Genomic DNA, 20930 nt, shown 5'->3' on the forward strand with positions numbered 1-20930 from the left:
GGGTCTAAGGTGCCTCATTCTCTGTGGTGTCCACCACAGAAACCCTTTATCTATCTCCATCTCACCTCTCTATCAGCATCTCTGATGCTGCACAACCTTTTAACTGTTTTCTGGYACTCCTGATAGAACAGATGGTCTGCCTGTGCTCATCTTTGACAGGTCATCTTTTCTCCAGGAGAAAGGTCTAGGCCTTTGTTGCAACCTACAATCCATATTGAAGTCTCTTTCCAGTTCTATACAGCTGGAAGCATCAGAAAAWTTCTCTGTAGAATTGTTGGGTTTAGAATGGCCTGGTTTTCCCTTCTTCAATCAGTCWACAATGTGCTTGGTACTGGTCATTTCCGAGGCAGTTGTTGACATTTGTATTATGTTAACAAGGAAAATGTCATCTGGCACTCATGGAAGATAAAGACTTTTTCTCTCCAAAAATAACAATGTCAGAGCACRGGACAGGGGGCCATATACCTTAAAATAATCTGCATTTAGTATGGCAGCAGAACAACAATATATAACATTGGATCAAATTCACCTATGCTACTAAAGCTTCARCTTTCATTTAATAGAAATTTCAGAACTTACATTTGATCTTAATAGTCACTGTGGTGGAAATTATAGTATTCTAGTAAGTGAAGTTTTTTTGCTCAGTATTGTGATTGGGAGTGAAAACCCATCTCCCCTGTTGGACTTAGATCATATTAAAATAATATTGGTCTTGTTACACAGCATGAGGTTGATTGACCTTTAGGCTAGGGGAAGTGTCAGGCTAACARGTTAAATGCCACTGAAAACAACTGTCTAAATCATACATTCAAACTGACCTGGTTTATGTATCTGTGATTTTAGGAAGAAATTTGGAGATATCGGATAAGATCCAGCGCTAAGCAACTGAGAGAGAGACTAAAATACTCAACTTCAGTTGATTAAAGATATTCTAATCCTGTTTTTCTCTGGTGTCTTGACCTTACTAAAGTTCACTTAGTATGTAATGGAAAAAACAACTGGTTTAATAGCAAAATACAGGAAATGCCTTCAATCATGCCTGATTACAGTAGCAGCTTTTCTTCTGGTTTGTTGGGGGTTTTTCAGAATGCTCTCTCTGTGTGCCTGAAACAATGTAGAATAATAATGCTTTGGAGCCCTTTATTTGGTGTGTCAAAGCAGAGCAATTAGATGTCTGTTTTTTTGATGGATATGCATGTAGGGAGTTTTTGCACAGAAGAGTTCCATGTGACCTAAGTGAGAAAAATTAAGAATTRTTAGAGGCCGTAACTTAAAAGCCTAGCAAATTGTGTGTGTGGAAATTCCATCATGACTAAGAAGACAAATAAATGCAGGTCTTTTTTACAAATCTGCCCTTGTTTGACTTTTACCTACAAAAATGAAAGTTTTATGACTGTTTTGAATTAAATCTGGAATAAAGGAAGCAGCTTATACTGTATGTACACAAAGGTTCAAATTCATCTCACCTAATTTTAGGAACACTAATGAAGCTTTCGAGTCAGAATCCTGCTTCTCCTGGAGTACATTTACAGTCAGARGAGAAGGATAGACTGCTTTAGGGGGCTGTGCAGCCCACGTGTYCTGTGTATCGTCTGCTTGAGGATGTCTGTGGGATGGCTGTGGAGGGAGCCTGGGGCAAACCATGGTACCTCAATTAACCTCTGATGACTGGTGGCGTATATCTGGTCAGAACCCTGGAAAATACAGGATGGAAAATTAAAACCAGARCAAAATGTTTCAGAGCTCTAGTTATATTCATGTTTAAGGTAAATTTTGAAAATTGATGGATTTGGCTTGATTACAATRTATCTTTTAATTCTGTCTTTCCTAATATCTGTGTAAGATAAAAAATCCTTGTGGATTATTATTAAGTTACAAGGATTCATTGCTGAGATAGCTCAATGAGAACTGCTACAGAAATGCAAGGTGCTGCCTGATAGGCGTGCGTTTGTTGGCTCTGTCTTTTTCAGTTCTGTGTAAGAAAGCTTCCSTCTAAAGCTGGAAGAAGAAGAAAGAATTCAGTCTTTTTGGTTAGACACAGAAACTGCATGCCTGAAATGCAAGTGCTCTTTTCTTTCTGCTTGCATGATTTCTATTCTATTGCTGTTCAAAKGATAATGATTTTGTTATCCTACCTACTGAGGTCACTGAGGAAAAAAAAAAGAAGAACAACTACTTTGCTCTTAGTTTCCAAAGAAAAACTTTTGAGCAGATCCAAACTTCATTAGGGTGTCTGCTGATGAATTTGCTTTCTAAGGTTCTGGTAACACTTTTTTTCAGAATTGGGTTTTCAAAACTTGATCTGACAAGCTTTTCTAGCTTCACACCATCCTTTCACTGTCTTTCATCAAGTGGTTTTATCAAATAATGATTAAGTATTGTTTTCTTTAAAAGGATTATAGACATACATAGTAGGCACTTTTCGTTTGCGCTCCACCTAACCTATTGTTATAATACACAATCTTATTTTCATGTTATTTGAGATACAAAAATAAGGACATGAAGCATTGAACCTCACAGAGTAGAATGGCAGTTTGAGTCAGTCCTTGGCTAAGCGTGGGTACCTCTGTTGTCTTCAGTGAGATCACCAAGGTGTCAGTGAGGACAAGGCTTATCACATTACATATTTAGCAATGACTTTGCACACGGGCTTTGTAGCAGAGGCTGAAACAGTAAATATCATTAGCAGCTGTACAGATATCACCCCCGTGTTCCCACCCTGAATATGCACAGCCAGTTAAGAATTTTTCAGCTAAAGTTTTAAAGGAAAAAGGAAGAAAATTATTTTGAACCGAGTGGAGAGAGTGAAAAAGAAGGAAGAAAATCCCTGAGGGAACTGCTGGTAGCCTTAATTTCAGGACACTCAGCAGAGTGGTRGGGGACCAAGACCTGCAGGCAGCTCAGCCCCATGCAGAGCCAGTCCCTGGCTGGAGCATCAGGCTGGGGGCTGTATACCCTACTTTCACAAAAAGCTCTGAACAGTTTGTGTTTTCACCCAGAGTGAAACTCAAATGGTTACAAAATGAGAAAATAATTTTCTATCTAGTTTAGCTGCAAATTTCTGCAGCAGGTTGTTTGTCCTATACAGTAGACCTAATATGAAGCCAGGCCCATTCGTGACAATTCTTCAGTACAAAAATTCCAGGCCTGTGGGCCATGGGAATGGAGAATTGCTGCTGGGATCCTAAAAAAACCTTTTCTAAATCAAGTCTTTGGCAGTAGGCTAAGTCAAGAGGCAGYATTGTAGGGCTATATCACATTCCTATCTCAGACCCATGGAAAAATTGTTTCATTCCCAGGTGTGGCAGTCATGAAGGATGAGGTTTATAAAGCAAYATGATGTGAATACATAAAGCAACCCTCGCTTGAAAGAGAAATAGAGACCGCTCCCTTCTGTGCTTAGCCAATTTCAGAGAATGTTTTACATAAYGCATATTTGAACTTGTACATATTTCACTTAGGTTCACAAATAAAAATGTGAAAATAATAAGAAAGGAAAAGTCATACAAAGGAAAGCTGTTAAGTACAATATATTTATTTGCCTGCACATTATTTAAAGGAAATCCAGCATAATAAGATAAGCAAATCAAGCACAGTAATGTCCTAAGCTGCTACCGACAATTGTAATAAAGTTATGGCCAAAGCCAGTAGAAAGCTATATAAAGAAATTATTTTACAGAAAATATTTTTCTGCTATTATAAAAACTCATTGATTTTCTTAAACTGCTGGAAATGAATATTAAACCTTTGTTCAGTATGTCATTAAGACATCAGTAAACAGGACCATGTACTACAYAGGGCCTTCCTTTCCTTTTTGGGACCTTTTTGACCTGAAAGGTTTCTCAGTGGTAGGCACTGCTGAAGAGGTGATGTTACACATCTGCAAACCTCGCTTTAGCCTTGTACAACGAGGGCTTACAGAGCCAYAGACAGTGATCATGTTTAGATGTTTAGATCTAGACACAGATCACATTTAGATCATGGCACAGATCAGTGTTTAGCTGCCTCTGATATCTCTGGTGGGTRGACAGCAAGCTGCCTTTTGCTGCATCTCTTTTCCCATCTCTGCCACTCCGTATCCACAGATCATTTGTGCAAGTGGCGGGATGGTGGATGTTGTGTTATATAAGGAAAGTAAAACATGTTTTTTAGAGYAAACATGCCTGACAGGAGACTGTCACTATGGTCACATTAAAAGTCAACATTTCCMATTTATGTCTAGCCTGCTGTCTGAGCTATCTCTGTTTCCTTCTACAAAAATGAATTATAGTATCTCTGGCTTTATTTGAAACCAAGCCTGTGATAGGAATTCATCTGCTATTAACAATTATACACACTGACACACATCAGAATCAGATGGGATCACTTTATTCCAAACCTGACCCTGAAAAGTAGCAGTTTTCAAATCTGCAAGGCAGAGTTTTCTTGTATTAGTGAGTGCAGCTCTGCTACAGTGTTTGTGTTAATATATTGTCTTTATTCTTTGATTATATCAAGCAAAGTAACAGTGACAGAAAATGTGTATCATAAATTCAGTAATTACTTAATGGATCAACATGAAAACATTGCCGAGAAATTTCAGATAATTTCAAACTTTCAGATAATCACAGGCAAAACTGAGATACCCTACAACAACTGAAGCAACAGAACCATCTTTTTCTGTTAGTCTCACTCAGGTATCACCCTACTTCCTCCTTGCTRATGCAAACTGCTCTGTTGTCATCAATTCACTCACAAGCATGAACGATCCAATGTGTTGTATTTTTTACATCCACAAATAAGGCAGGTCACTGGTAGAACCTGATACTCAATGATACTGCAATTATTGCCTGTTTCTGCTCAGTAATCTCAGRCAGTATGGGCTTCTTCTTTCCCATAGAGGTTTTCAAATGGGAAARAAGTTATTGTTACCAGTTTGTGTTTTCTTAGTAGGTATGGTTTGAATTTTCCCATTTATCTCTGATCTGTAGAAGGGGGGAAAAACAGTCTTGCTGAGGGGTTGTGACTAAAATACTTTCCAGCAACAAAAGAATCCAGTCTTGCAGTACAGTCCTCCAATATATCTGTCCTGTTTCGTTTTTGTACGGAAACTGAGATTAAGCTGGTGAGATCTAATCACTAAAGAAGCTAACATCAGAACTTTAAAATTGTTGACTTTTCTGTTTGTTTTCTGACTAGTTCCACAAGTAATTTCTTCTTGCTTAGAATTGTAATCTAATACATTAATTATCAGTATTTTGAGGACAACCGAGAATAAATTTTTGCTGGATACATGAGAGACTGATGCTGTAGGTGAGCATTTTTTTCTCAAAAGCAGYTTGAATACCCCTGAGTAAGTGAGAAAGTAGTTTTAGGAATGTAGAAGGGTAATCTTAATTCAATAGACAAAAATTTCATCTTGTTGAAATTTCTACTTGATATAAAGAGCATATTGCCTTCAGTTATGAATTTCARTAACACTGGTAACTAGAGAATGTTTCTGATGGTTTTCCATGTTTACAGAGGAAGTTTCCCTTTTACCTTCGGTGGTTTCTTGTGTGAACAGCTTGTCTATTTAAAGCYTGCAGAGAGGATGTGACTTTCCCATGCAGGGGAACAATGGCWGTGATTTCAAATTCACTATTGAAAGGGTTTATTGCAGTTGAAAATCACCAAAAAAGTGGTTATTCAGTAGTTCCTTACTTTAGGCTGGTGTTGCTTTCACATCTTTCTTAATGTTGATATTCTATAGATGCTTAATAAGGTACRATCCTTCATTTAATTTTTCACCCTATAAGGAAACACTCTTGTTTCCAATGTTGTTATTTGTAGGTAATAATTACTCTGCTTCATTCTGTGAAATGTTGCTCAATTGGCAGTCAGAGCAGAAGCAGTAAAGTGGCCACTGTAATGTGGTTGCTTGCCAGCTTGTGATCATATTTCTCAGCTGCTTGWTCTTGTTCTTCAAATATGTATTTATTTAGTCACTGCTGTTTACCGTGTTGAAAGGCTACTGTTAGTAATATTTGGCAGACTTTCTGATTCTGCTGGTCCAAACCCATCTTGATTGTTTAAGTGCCTTACCTTCAACAAGAAAATTGTCTGCTATCCAAATGMCACCTGTGACATACAGTGCCACACACACAAGATGCCTATCTCTCTGGCTACTGTCGAGATTCGGACTTTGAGAACTCAATCCTGTGAAATACTCATCCACTAAGCCTTTGGAAGAAGCCAAGGCACTCAGTGTCCCACGGCACTTGCGTGCGGTGGAAGGAATGAGCGTTACAGAAGTGTTCTCGTGGGTTACCTGTAGTCAGCSTGCTCTTCTGTTCCAACTTGCACAAACCTATCTAATAATCCTGATTCTTTCTTGAGATTCTGCCAATCATCCCAGCTTCTGAGGTGATTGCAATGTTGGCAGGTATGTAGAAGTAGAGACCAAGGCTTAAATTTCTGTTTAAAGCTTTCTGAGAAAAAAAACAAAAACAACAAACCCGAAACAAAAAGAAAAGCCAAGGAAAAAAAAAGACAAGAAAAGAAAGGAAAAAAAACCCCACCCCACAATATTTCCTGCAATGACTGCTCAAGTCAATTGAAGTGACTCTACAAAGTATGTTGGCAAAATAAAAAAAAGGAGAGAAACAGCTTAATGWAGCATTGCTGCATTCAAGCAATCTGAGCATTGTCCTGGCTTAAGTAGGTAGATTGTTTGCAGTTTCATGTGATTAACTCAGGTTGTAGGAACTAATGTTGTCAGACACAGATGACTTTCTTAGCTTCTACAAAGAGAATGCAAAATGAGAAAAAGAATAATTTAATAGACSTTTGTGACTGGGCTCTCTGACCCTCTGTTATTTGGTATGGCCTGATTCAGAGACAGACAACCGGCACTAAATCTGGGAAACAAATAAAAGACAGAATTGATCAGAACAGAACAATCTGTACAGACAATTATTSTACATTCAAGATATGGCTGTGTACTTTACTTTTGGAGTAGGAGAACAGCCTGTTTCTTAGAACAGTTCTGGGGAAATATGGGTCTYAAAGTTAAATTTTAAATTTTTTTCAGGAAGGCTGCTGCTCTGAAAAGACAAGCCTCCCTGAGAACTCTTTTTCTGATATTTTTTCATTTGTTTCCTTTTCTCTGTATGTTTTGGTTGTTGGGGKTTTTTTCCTGTGAGGTGTTAASTAGCACTTTATCTTTTCCTACTCTCGTATTTATTTAGTTACCTAAGATTTCTTTTTCCAAAGTTGCAGAATTAGAGGGATTTGGTGAGGTTTCTTGGTTTCAGGAGTTTTTTCCTGGTCTTTTTTTTTTTTTTCTTTTTTTTTAATCTGGCAACTGTAAATTCACAGAATGATTTTCAGCGCAAGATCTTATATGGACTATGATAACTTTGTGGGCTCACTATGAATTTGGCACTTTGGCAGATGCCCAGATCACCTTTAACCTCCCATATGTACTTTCATGGGAGACACATTGCTGTTATTTTAGCCTCTTCCAAATTTCTTTTGAAACTCTGGTGCAATTTGTGATAACACAAACCTACTGGTATTACGTTTCATTATTGCATGAGTAATTAAGCTGATGTCTTCAGTGCCTTCAATAGAGTTTTGAAGAGGCTTATAGGCTTTGCTGCACTGTTTTGGCTTCATGAAGGGGTCCCAGATGTTTTGCTTCTGTCAAGTAAGATTATAGTTTGGTAAAYGGTAAAAAGGCTTAGTTGACTTGTGCTTTAACAGAGAGGCTTAAAATTTCATTGTCAGTCTTTGCAGGTAATCAGAATTTAATAATTAGAGTCTTCCTGGTTTTCTCGTGGCTCGGTTTGTTTATTCTGGTCTTCCACTGTTCAAGTTAAATTTTTATTGCTAATAATGAGTCTTACACAAATCCTTAAGGAAATAAAGAGAATGGTGAGTATCTTGTCCTCATCCATTACGTGGTGCCTTGCTGTTAGTGCCTCATTACTGCTGAGGTTTCTCTCAGCTTAGGAGTTTCCTGGATTATTGGCTGTGTCTCCATTCAAGTCCATGGCTACCATATGGGTGGCATTAAATGAAGCTTAAATTATTTTAGGTCCTTACAGCTCCAGTATGTCACCTGTCTGCACAGGGAAGTCCTGTGATCTGAGTTAAGATATCATTTAAGAGTCTCCTCATAAACACTTAGTACTTCAAATAAAGGTGGATCCATTTTTCTAAGCAGCCTCTCAGATTTCTTCAGTTCCTATCATAATTATAGGTATTATGACATTCTTTCTAAAAGTCTCTTGTGATGGGGGCTGAAAGTGGTTCCAAGGTTACATCAAATATAATTATACTTTGATTTATCTGAACATACTGAATTTTTAAATATAGCTTGTACTCTTCCTTGGTTAAGGAACACCCAAGATAACACTGCACTTGGAAGGTTAAAAGGTTGAGCTACAAGCTTGTTTCCTTCTTCCATCTGCAAGAGCCTTACCCTGTTGTACTTGGTCACATTCTGTTTGATGTTATGTCGTCCTGTTTCAATGCAGATTTGATTGCAACACTTGGAAGAGCAGYTTGGGGAAGGCACGTAATTTTTGAAACACGGAGCTTTATTTTGTTTATTTGACTGCTTGAGGGGGACATGGAATTGTTGATATCTGTTTGCCCTGGCATTGTGTTGGCCAATTCTGACAAATTGCTTTCCAGGGGTAGGAAGAGGTGGTTCCATGAAGGGTTAAATGGTTATATGTATGGGGTTGTGTTGCATCCAGCTGGATCTTGGATTGTTTAGGAACTCCTGAAATGAATGACTTTAAGGAATGATAAAATATACAGTCTGCTCCAAGGGTCCTTACATGGGTGACCACTGAGGACCTGCAAGAGCAGCGTGGCTGATCCAGGGATAGCGAAGTGCAATGTGGGGGCATATTGCTTGCAACAAACATTTCTACAGCTGCTGTATTCTTCAGCTGCACAAACCCTATCTGATAAAGCTACTTTGTGTAGGAGGCAGTGKTTTTATTGTTACTGAGATGAATATGACTTCGTTGTGCCATGTCAGGCTTCTTTTACRTGCACATTTTGTAACATGCACGCAGCACAACTTATCTCTCCATGCRCACTAAGTCCTCCAGTGCTTTCAAGTGTTGGATTTACTGCAGATGCTCAGTGTGTTTGTGTYTCTATTGCTACATGATGAAGAGTTTTTAACTGGGGGCTGTGGGGGGCAGCATTTCATGCAGGTGAGAGTTCTTTTATGCACTGACTTTCCAGATCCTTTTGTAATTAAGTCTAAGGCAAGTGGCAGGTAAGTTACCTAGCACCTATTGTGTTGGAGCATGTAATAACCATGAAKGGTATATTTGTAAAATATGCAGAGGGTAAGACAGGAAAGGTGGATATCCTTTTCTCAACCTTGTTTTGACCTGACCCAATTTAATAAGTGGACAATTGTGTGTTTTTTTGACACAAAGGCATTTGTACAGAAGGTGATCAGAAAAAGCTGCTAAGATACATTGTTTAACAATGAATGCAAAATATTCCTGTGAAATTTTTCTTGAGCAGGTTTAAGCTGCAGAAAATAGTGCTCTCAAATATGGGAATGCTGGTTTTCATCCCTCTCATTGCAATTTGAATTAATAGTATACATTAAGAATCAAATTCCAAATAATCCAAGTTTGAAAGTACCTATTAACAAAACCCATATGATAGAGTATGAATAAATTGGTACTCCTTTCTTAGTGCTAATGCAAAAAAAAAAGATAGAGAATGGCTTCATTGACCTATTTCACATTGACAGAGTGCTGGATTTGCAGCAAACAAGAAACTGAGATCTTTCCCAAATGTTTCTGAYGCTGTCTTGAATGCATGAAAGCTGTGCTTTCATGCAGCCAAAGAGAGTAAAAGCTTCATAKTACAAAATGCTTGTAATTGCCTGCTTCTTTTTTTTTATTGCTTTTAACTAGGTCTATTTAGTGACTATTAACAACTTTTCATGCACACATGTGAAGGACGGTTTCTCAGTGGGGTTTGTAAAACCATTCATTTGTCAAATTCTRCTGTTTATTATGAAATTGAAGAGTATATGATCGAAATTTGAGTTGATTTAATCTGAGGCCTTTATATTTCAGGGACCTGAAACTGGACAATATTCTTCTGGATGCAGAAGGCCACTGTAAACTGGCTGACTTYGGGATGTGCAAAGAAGGGATTCTGAATGGAGTGACCACCACGACGTTTTGTGGCACGCCTGACTACATAGCTCCAGAGGTATGTTTTACACTGCACTAAGAGTACAGATGTTATCATTCATCTSACTGTTACATATGCAATTTTAGAAATTCTTTTTCATATTGGTGAAAGCAGTTAAGATGCAGAGTGGACTCTTAGGTAGTCTTGTAGATATTGGTTACTCTAGTGCTCACWAGAACTATTTCTTGATGATAGGAGTGACAAAGCATGGTTCTTCATTAAAAGTGTTCTTAAACATTTGCTCATTTCTGACTCACCATCACTATGATGATTTTTAGCTGCCTTTAAGGTACTAGATGCAAATGAGTATTGCTATCTTAGTGGTCTTCAGTAGGTATCTTTTTTTKTTTTCTTTTTCGTGAGATTTAGGAGGACAAGTTCATGCAGAAGAAAAAATTATTTGATCTGCAGTCTTTGTGGGAATATAAATTTTTTCTTTCTTTAAAATATCTGTGAGTGAAAGATGCTATGCTTGCACTACTTCATAGACTTGCACTGAAAAATAAAAACTAGGTATGGATGCTGTATATTAGTTGGCAACATTTCAAGACATTCACTCGATAAAAGAAATAGCTGAGAACAGTGTGGCTCTTTTAAATATCCTAGATTTTAGTGTTGTAAGATGCATTTCAAAGTGCCTGAAATGAACCAATATTGAATAGTTAGTCTGCTAGGCAGACTTYGTCTGCTCAGTTGAGTTAGTAACCTGTGCCTCTTTCCACTTGAAKATTCAGTGTGCTGGTTTAATGGAAAAGTGGTTTTGGTTTGTCTTTCATCAACCATAAATTTGCAGTGGGGAAAGAAGTTATTTATTATTCTTTAGAGAGAATAAATCATAAATCCATAGTGTTAGTGTTCATGACTACCCAACTTTGGTAGCACAACTGATAAGGTGTGAATCATCTTGAAACTATCGTAGTATAAATGTGTGTTTTACAGAGTTTGAGAAGTATTGCAGTATAAGAAAATAAATACCTGTGTGGTGGGTTTGGCTTTGTATGAATTCTTTTCAGATTCAGTATACTAACCGAGTCTTTTGACAATTTTTTTAAAAAAAAATTATTACTGAAACCAAAGCAATAATAAGAACCCAGGAACTTTTACTGAGGTTTTTGATTTGTCATTAAACTTCTTAATTGCAGAAGTTTATCTCCTGCTTCTATTTCTCTTGCACSATGGTGACAGGTTTCAATTTCCTTTTCTTTAGCAATATCTGAGTTCCAAATAATGYCCAGAACACTTGAAAAGTATGCATTTCATTTTCTGTATTTAGCAGCTATAAAATATTTTTTTCTTTCAATGAAGAATACAGTYGGGATCCAGACCTGTGTATCCAAATGTTAAACTCATTTCTGTTTTTATGTTAAAAGTGAATTTCGTTTTATATTGGTCTTGATGTCCAACTAGGGCACTAAGTCCATGCAGCTCACCACAGGGCTTCTGACTGCAGTGTTGTGTAAGGAGGTGTGCATTTGCTGCCATTCCAACTCCCTTTAAGGCAGCCAGCATCACCTTAAACAGGCACCCACTCTGCTTCTCCTGGTTCCCCATCGTGCTGAACCAATGCAGCCAAACTGCAAGCTTCTTTCCAGTGAAAAGGAGACAAGAATCAAACTTGTTCCTTTTACAAGAGTAGTTTTGTAAGAACCAAGTGCTGCAATAAAACTCCACCGTTCTGACCTATTAATTTCCACTCAAGGTATTTGCTAAAAGGTTGAACTTGTGCCACATGAGAAGTGGTAGCCAGTTTTTCTGAAAGCAAGTGCAATTAAAGTGAGTCCTTCAGCCATGTATTGTACAGTTGTTTAATGCTGTAAAAGGAGCTTGAACAAAAATGCTTTTAGCTTCCTTCAGCCTTACCTAAAGGACAAGAATAAATCTCTCAGATGATCTCTGTGCAGCATAACAAGCTGGTTCAGTTTGTTTTGTTCAAGATAGAGACAAGGAAATGTTTCACATTTTCCACCAGTCTGTTTTGTATATGTGATCTTTTTTCCCCTATAGTGTGACCTGCTTTAAACAGCTTGGAAGGATATGCAGCTCTTTTGCTCACAAGCATAGTCTTTTACTCAGGGGACTGATAAACTCCGTCAGTACTTCTGAGAACAACATCTCATTGACACTTAGCTGTGTGAGCAAATTGCATGGGTAAGARACCCTGCCTGCTGTTACTGAAAGCAGTGTGGGATTCAGTCCCACTAAGGCACTAGGGGATACAAGGGGTGCATCATGTTGAAAGAGCAAATGTGCTGCTGAGAGTGTTGTCTCACTTGTCTCTTYAATCCAATCTTTCCCTGTGCTAGATCCTCCAGGAGCTGGAGTACGGTCCRTCCGTGGATTGGTGGGCTCTGGGTGTCCTCATGTATGAAATGATGGCTGGGCAACCCCCCTTTGAAGCTGACAATGAAGATGATCTCTTTGAATCCATCCTTCAYGATGATGTATTGTATCCAGTCTGGCTCAGTAAAGAAGCTGTCAGCATTTTAAAAGCAGTGAGTCTTCCATTACTTGCTTTCCTCCTCCTCCTTATGGCTTTTGGGGGGGGATTGGTTTGTTGGGGTTTTTTTCCCTTGATTAAAATTGAATTTGCTGAAAGTTGTTGAGAGCGGTCACCACTGGGAGTTCAAGCACAGTTCAGAGTGCCACTGTTAGGATAATGGGGCCTGGGATAAATTACACCACTTGTGGGAAAGGAACAGAATGTTTGTATTCCACGCAGTTGTACACTGTATAAATCTGTGTACTGCAGACTCATGTTTCAGGGAAAACCCAACCAGCTAGAACTGTGCTATCACTTTGACACTTTGTATGCGGCATGGTCACTGGAGTGGGAGAAGCACTACGTAATTAAAGAAACAATGTTTTTTTCATTTAACCCACTTACAAAATTTCCTGTCCCTTTGCCCTTCTTCCTCTGTCATCAAGATGGGTTGAAAGCCCTTTATTTACAGCTGCATGTTTTATTTTATAGTTCTCATTATAAGCGGCCTTACTTCAGTGTAATTGTTTCTGCTCTGGTTGGGGTTTTTCAGGATGAGTAGTGGCTTGACAGAAACTTGTGTCTCCAAATGCCAMCATTTTTTAAATCAGCCAATATGTGCCACTGGGCAAATTCAGTTTTTAGACTATCTTTCTAAAGTCAGGTTTATAAAGTCATTCCTTATCATGACACTGAAATAATTCTTTCTTCTGTGCTGGTATCATCCTAAAGTTAAAAACAAAACTACAGAAGCAGTATGCCAATCTCCAYAGTTTCAAAACCTGAGGAGATTTTTTTTCCTTCAAAAATTTATTTTTATTTATTCCATTTTTCCATCTTTTTTGAAACTGGAAAATTTCTACCTTTCAACATATTTCTGTCAGCCTCTGGAGTAAGGGAGACTTTCGATTAACAGGGCAGCTGATACTGTAAAATCCTTCAGAGATCTTCATACAGGGTTATTTTGGAATTATATATAAAACTTACATAAATTGTGATTTTCACACCAGTGGACAGATAACACATTGTGCTGAGATTCTCTTCTTGATTTAATGAAAATATATTCCGGCTCCTTCTGGCTGAGTGAGAGAGATGCTCTAGCATTGATTCAAAGCAGAAGTCAAAGTTAACCTCTCAGAAGTGTTTGCTGAACTATCTCCTTTGCTGCATTCATTGTTGTGAGAACATGGAGGATTTATTACTCCTGATAATAATTTATTAGTACATATTCTTCCTTCTCCCCCAGACAACTCTCTGACTACTTTTTGTTAGCTGACATGATACTTTCATGCATCCATTTCTGCTTCCACACTCTTTGATGGTTTTATTTTAGTATAAAATGTATGGACCTGAGCCGCAGAACTCAGGCTGATATCCAGGGTTCAGGGATTGTTTTGGCATATTGTAAAGGAAGAGTTGTTGTCAATTTTCATATCTCATCTGAATTTCATTGAAGTCCAGGAGATTTTTTGTAGTGTTTTGGTTTTAAAGTCTGTAAGGTCTGTTTCTTTGCCATCCAGAGGCTTCTTGAGTGAATCTATGTTGACCTTTCTGTTATTCTGAAAGCATTTSGTGGAAGGGAAAATGACACAGATAACTCTCTGGGTTAAGTGTGTAGTACAAGACCCACTGTAACTATTAGGAGAAGGTAYTTGTTGTACAGAGGAAAGGGAGAAATAGATTTAACAGTCAGAGCCTTTCTGAGTTGTCTCATTGGTGATGTGAGGAGTGAGATGTTCTGTTAATTTTATGAAYATCCTTCATTAACCACACACAAATGGAGGCATGGAATTGGACTGCAGGTGTRATCTATATATTTTTCTGAATGTCAGTGCAAGGGTGTTAATCCCACTCATTTCTTGTAAAGCTGACTTTTCTATAAATTTTTGTAAGACTGTTTTCCTAGATCTACATTTTGATAGTAGGAATGATGATTTGTATCTTGCTGTAGTCTTAGCCTTTTAGGAGGAAATTGATACCATTTAATGGAGCTGTGGCAGTTTACACAATGAATAAGACACATTTCCTTATGTTTAGCAACCTCCTGCCTATGCATCTAAAGTGWGAAACCTGTTTGAAACTCGTGTTCTTCATCTGATACTTCATGTATTAATTCGAATATATAACTTCATATATTAACATAATAYTATGTTAAATGAAGAACAGGAAAAACAGAGGAAAGAAAGAGGCRTCTATGTATTTTACTGCTGAATGGTAGCAAGGGATTAATTTTGGAACACATCATTTCCTCACATTGTGCTTCCAGACATGAGTTTTATTCTTTAGAAGCTGTGTATTCTTACACTCCTGCAAACAGCATGTAAGGGAAGTTTAATAAGAAGACATTATTTTATATTAAGTAATAATGTTGTCTTATTTTTTTAAGAAACAGTTGTTCTGTTTTTTCCAAAGAAACACCAAGGAGGATGATTTTAAAGCTCAGTATTACAAGGCAGCATGTTGCCCATCCCATTAAAATGTACACATCTTATTAGTCCTGTTTCTGTGAATTGACAGGAATTACTATTTTAATTCTTTCCTGTGTGGTAAGGAAAACAATTCTTCATTGAAATTGGCTYTTTGCTTCTTCACAAGCAATGGAGAGATATCTTTACAGTGTGTGTTCCCTGTGCCCTGAGATGTCAGTCTCTGACCACAGAAGCAGAGCTCTGTTTTTAAGTTGTGTGATTTATTTCAAGAAGCAAAATTTGGGGAGGCCAGTGATCCTTGATTCAGGCCCCAAGCAACATTTTGTCCTGTTCTCATTTAAGTCAGTAGGGATGCTGATCCTAAAAGGCTTCTCCTTTCAGAAAAAGAAGTTCCTGCCTTAGTATGGGAAAATGAAAAGGTTTATGGCTATGGCTGTCAGCTCCYTTTGAGCATCTCTTCAGCACAGTACAGTTAACAGCTGTGTCTGTCCTGACAGTTGCATCAGTGTTGATGCTGTTGATAAACAGGGAATAAAYGTCAGCTTGTGCTTCAGAAACAGAAAGAGATTAAGCTAGTGCAATTAAATGTCTGCTTTAAAGTTGGGTATTATTTCTTCATATAAGCATATGATAATTTTGTTTAAGTATTCATTCTTAAAATGCATTCTCCCTCATCATCYATTTGAAAGTTCCATGAAGTTTTTGAAGTGCAGCACTAAATTGGACTGTCTAGTCACATTTTCATGTCCTGGGCTTCTTTAAAAATTACATGTCCGGATGCTTTCCCTGTCTCCAGTTTAAAACAAAGATAAAACATGGCAGATACCAGGCCATGTAATGTCATATTTTACTTGTTTGACACTTGGATTATATGGTACAAAAAGCATATCCTGTAGTTTCAGTGTTCTGTTTCTGCCATACATGTGGCTGCTGGTTTTTRGCCTGTTTGCTCCAGTCCTGGAGATGAAATAAAGCAGAGGAATGTAGGAATGCATTTTGTGGCTTTTCAAGAGACCTCTCCAAAGCACAGTAATCCTTTCAAAATCCTTGGTTTCTCCTGCCCATAGAAAATATTGCCTTTACTTTAGATATGACTTGTCCACTTGCAGAAGTTCTCGCAGAGCAGTTGAACTCAAGACCAAAGAGAAGGATCATCTTCGAAACGGCGCATGTGTGTCAGAAACCACAGACAGAATCACCATGCTGATCTGTGTTATACCTTTAAAATGACAGCAAGGGTATTCTTCTATGCATGGTTGATCTAGCTATCTAAAATCATCTTAAGGGCTCCAGTAGCTACTTATCTARTAACTGGAGTACTAAAGCAAGGGCATGCATTAATTGTAGTGATTTCTTTTTCCTAAGGTTTTTTTTCCCCTATGGAAGTACAGTATAATGTGATACCTAGGTTGAAAAGGCACTGAACAATTATTACATTTTGTTCATTTTGTATGCTTTTTTAAAATTTAAAAATGTTATGCAATGGCTGAAGTTATAGTGAAGCTATTGAGCTAATTCTGTAATGTGTATGTGTTTCTGTGTGTAAGAACAGCATTCCTTGCTACTTGAATTGCAAGGATTCTRTGCCCACACAAATTAGGAAATAAGTAGAGGAATTGCTAATAAAAGAAGGAAAAAATAGCAGAGAAAAATCAAGTAAAGTATTATGAGCTGCCGTCAGTTGATATTAATGTCTTACACCAGTTGTACAGCTTTTTCCTGAAGGTAATAGTAGAAGCTTAAACGAGAGAAGTTTATAAATTACCACCAGAGGAGACCAGTTCGTTCCAGTTGCTGACACTAGTGGTGTACTAAAAATGAAAGGGAATGTGCAAATTATGACATGGGGGACCTGACATAACTTCCCATTCTCAAGGGAAGCTTTYTGCAGGTACTGATCACTCTGTGTCTCAGGAGGCTTTAAGATTGTCTGTCTGTCCTTTAGTATTTTTGGCTAAAGCTGGAACTAGAAATGCTGAAGGAGAATCTACTCCTTTAGCACTTACAGTCAGATGAAATTAAGAGGTTTCAACAATAAACTGAAAGAGTTTCTTGCAGTAAATTTACACTTTGGAGTCTCTGAATCTTGTGGTTTGGCTGGAACCTTTGAAATTTGAAGGTTCTGAAGAAATAACCTTCTGAAAGGGGAYTGTCTCTAAAAACTTGGATTTAAGAATTACAGTGTGTAATKGAGCTTCAAATGATTTCCAGGCATYRCCATTCATGTTTTAACTTYTCCCTCCTCTCCCTCCCCACCCTGTAGTTCATGACAAAAAATCCCAACAAGCGACTCGGCTGTGTGGCRTCACAAAACGGGGAAGATGCGATTAAGCAGCATCCATTTTTCAAGGAAATTGACTGGGTTCTTCTAGAACAAAGGAAAATCAAGCCACCTTTCAAACCTCGGATTGTAAGTAACAGTTYGTATAAAATTCAGAAAAAACTTGGTTTGGTGATTCTACTTGTTGKTTTTTCTGAGAAATGAGATTCCAGCAGTATTTGGGGGCTGAAATAGTAATATGAAAATGGCACTGAAAAGATTTCTTTRTCATCATTTCTGTGAAGGTAAGTGTCAGGAAAAGATTTAGTGCACGGGAAAATGTTCATGTTCAGCCACCTAAACCATGAGAGGGTTTTAATTATTTTCTGTGTTCTTAAATATACCGTAACCAGAAAAGATTATTTCAGTTGATACACACTGTCTATACTCTCTGTGTGAACCCTTTACAGTTCTGCGTTGCTGATGGCCACTGGATTTTGTAGTAAAAGACAGATATGAATTTGTGATCAGTAATATTTTAAAGTGATGGAACTTGAGAAAACAGCTTCTTGGGGGAAAGAAATACACTTTATGATTAGATAAATTTATATACTTACATTTTCCAGGATAATAATCAAGTATTTCTATTTTAAAGTAACAAAAATCTGTAAATAGCAGCCCCACCTGCAGAAAGTGCAAAAGCCAAGCAAAAATACTTTACTTATTCTAATCTTCGTCTCAATGAAAATACTTGCAATTAATCTAATGTCACACAATGTGTGCAGTTTCTTTTGTGATTAAAACGTGCAAGAGGGCAATTTTATGACATTGATTTGCATCTTTTTATTTTGCATGTTCCTAATTACAATGTTTGATTTTCTGTGAATATGGTCAAGGTACCTGTTGGTTTCTTTCTTTAGATAGTTTACAAAGGTATTAAAAACCAAAAAGCAAAATAAATGAGCAAAATAGAAACCTTAGGTCTCAACACTGTATCCTGAATTAAATGTTGAGGTGAAAAAGTTCCCTCTGTTTTTGAAGAATTGCTGTATATTACACATTTACACATACATGTTACATATTACATAAATGCATTTACTTTTAGTTCAGTGAGATCCATTTCCTCAAGTTCCTTGTGTAGATGGTGAAATTTGGGCTGACCGTCCAGAACARGAGCATGAGACAGCTCCTCTGGGTCCATTCTTGGGGAAATTTCTTTCTCTCTCTCCCTCTCTCTGTAGCTGTGCAGAAAAAGCCAAAAGGGATTGACAGCTGTAAGGGAAAGTCCTTCTGAACGCCCTTCTAGGGGTAATAGTAAGATWGAGTGTTATCACATGAGTAAGGTTTACTTAATGTATTTGTTGGAGAATGAAAACCTTGTAATGCTGTAACTCCAGGCACTGCTGCAGGRAGACCAGTCAACTCCAAAAGAATTCGTTTAATATCTATCTGAAGCCTATTTAATACTGTGGCTAACTGTTTTCCAGTCAGGTTCCACAGCTCTCAGACAGTTGCACTTAGACGTAGTCAGTGTTCAGCTGAGTTTGTGTAGGTCTTTCATTATTTCCACAAGAATTTGGCCTTTSACCTCWCAGAARTTTTTGTTGCTTTGCTCAGTATTCATCAGAGTTTTGTTAATACAGTTACTAGATCAAGRTGCAAAATTGCAGAATTATTTTCACTTTAAGCCTGCAGCTAATTTCCAGCTTCTTTTCATCTAAGTCTGTTTATTGGCTATTTTCCTTTCATGATCAAAATGCACAGTCCCTTTGACAATAGGTWTTTTTATGAAGCCTTTATTATTTTTGTAAATACTCCCACTGTGGCAGTCCTTAAAAGTCAGGCGGCATTTCGTATATCAGGTATTTTTATTCATTGCTGATGTAAATGCCTTCTGCCTTCTCAGYGGAGCTTCTTTCCCTTTCTGATAATTATTTCACCGCTGTTATATTGTGAAGCCATTCCTATTTCATTAATTCCTGTTGTTTTGTTCCTTTTCCTCTTTTCTGCTTTTTTTAATGAAAGTTACTTTAGTTGAATTGTTCAGTTTCAGCAGTGGTTGCAGATTATTGCAGAGTAGTCCTTTGTATAACYTTTAGGACAGCTCCCTGCTCCTTAATAATTGTTAAGGTGATTTTATACATCTTTATTTACACTTTTTCTAATTTTTCTTCAGACTACTTCTGTAACATTGGATTTTCATACTTTCATACCTCTTTTCTATATATTGAATCTGCCAACTTTCTTCATTCTACCCAATTTGATTCCTGCAGTCTTGTAGTTCTTGCTTGGATTTTTTTCTGCACTCTTTTTTTTTATAGTGGTAATTTCAGATAATATGTACTCTGTGTAACAAGTATCTCTTACTATTCTCATGTTATCATCTGCTCTTTCTAAGGTGTCTTCCCCAGTGGCTGGGTCCTATCAGCTTTTACTGATAACTTTTCTACCCTTTGAAAGAGCTTATCTTATCCATCTTRCCCAGTGATCCATGTTTATGATCCATCAGCTGTTTTGTACCAAGTGTATAAATTTTACAGTTGTTTGGATTTTGTTGTTGTATAGCAATCTTTGAGCAAGATCATACCTGAAATTTTTACTTGTCCTCTGAAAACTGAATGATGTATTATTTGCAAAATGTGATATAGATCTATGCTGGAGAGAAAGATCACACAAACAAAATAAAATTATTAATTATTCCATCTCAGAAATGGCAAAGGAATTTAGGGCAGTAARTTTCAAGTGCTATAAAGGTAATTTTGTGTACTTGCCAAGCTAGACCAGATTGCACTCACTTTGCAAACTTCAGAGAAGAGGGAAGAAGGTGAACACTAATGAAATAAAATCTGCTTTGAAATCTTAAAATCTTTAAAGAATATGGAGAGTGCTTCTCTAGATTCAGTTGTGGGTGTAGCATTGAGATTCATTGRTTCAGATTAACAAATGTAACTGTTCCATAGTTTTGGAGTAACTATAGAAAAAACATAACTAACGCTTGTGTTTTGTTTTTTAACGTATTTTAGTATTAATGAAGAGCTGTTGATTATTTAAAGGTGACTTGTAATGTTAAGAGAGGATTAAAAAGATAATTTAAATCTTGTGTTGAGGAGGGCCTAGTTCTGTGAAAAGAGCTATGAAAAGAGAGGCCRGATTATTAGTCAGAAAATAGACATTCTTGCATGTGATATGTGAGTGTACATATGTGTTGGGAGAGAGGCGTACAATGCATATATGGTTGTCTGTGCATTTAAATTGAGTTTTGCATGCACATACAAAATTCTGCTCATGCAAGAATGCATATAATTACACAGGTAGTCTTCTATTTTCTGACCAACCATTAAGATGACTAAGGGGGGAACATTTAAGATTGTATCGTAAACACTTTCAAAATAAAACAACACATAAAATGTGTTCAAATCAGCTTCATCCAATATAAAACAATGGCACTGAACAAGTAAAGTCATTAGGGAAAATGGTCAAACACTGAGGTCCCATCAGACAATGGAATAATCTGCCAAGGGAGGTCATGGAGATGCTGTTGTGGAAAAAGCCTTGC

The 20930-nt window shown here is 37.4% G+C and overlaps 1 protein-coding gene across 1 annotated transcript in view; it reads left to right on the forward strand.

Annotated features, from left to right (window-relative positions):
• PRKCE (protein kinase C epsilon) overlaps positions 1-20930 on the forward strand; it is a 280126-nt gene that overhangs the window by 242108 nt on the left and 17088 nt on the right. The window contains exons 12-14 of the mRNA XM_057374126.1: positions 10086-10224; positions 12510-12698; positions 17378-17524. Coding sequence (XP_057230109.1) covers positions 10086-10224; positions 12510-12698; positions 17378-17524 — 475 coding nt within the window. The remainder of the gene's footprint in view (positions 1-10085; positions 10225-12509; positions 12699-17377; positions 17525-20930) is intronic.

This window comes from Malurus melanocephalus, unplaced genomic scaffold, assembly GCF_030028575.1.
Source record: "Malurus melanocephalus ecotype Western Australia unplaced genomic scaffold, MMel_1.1 scaffold_217, whole genome shotgun sequence".
Classification (NCBI taxonomy): Eukaryota; Metazoa; Chordata; class Aves; order Passeriformes; family Maluridae; genus Malurus; species Malurus melanocephalus.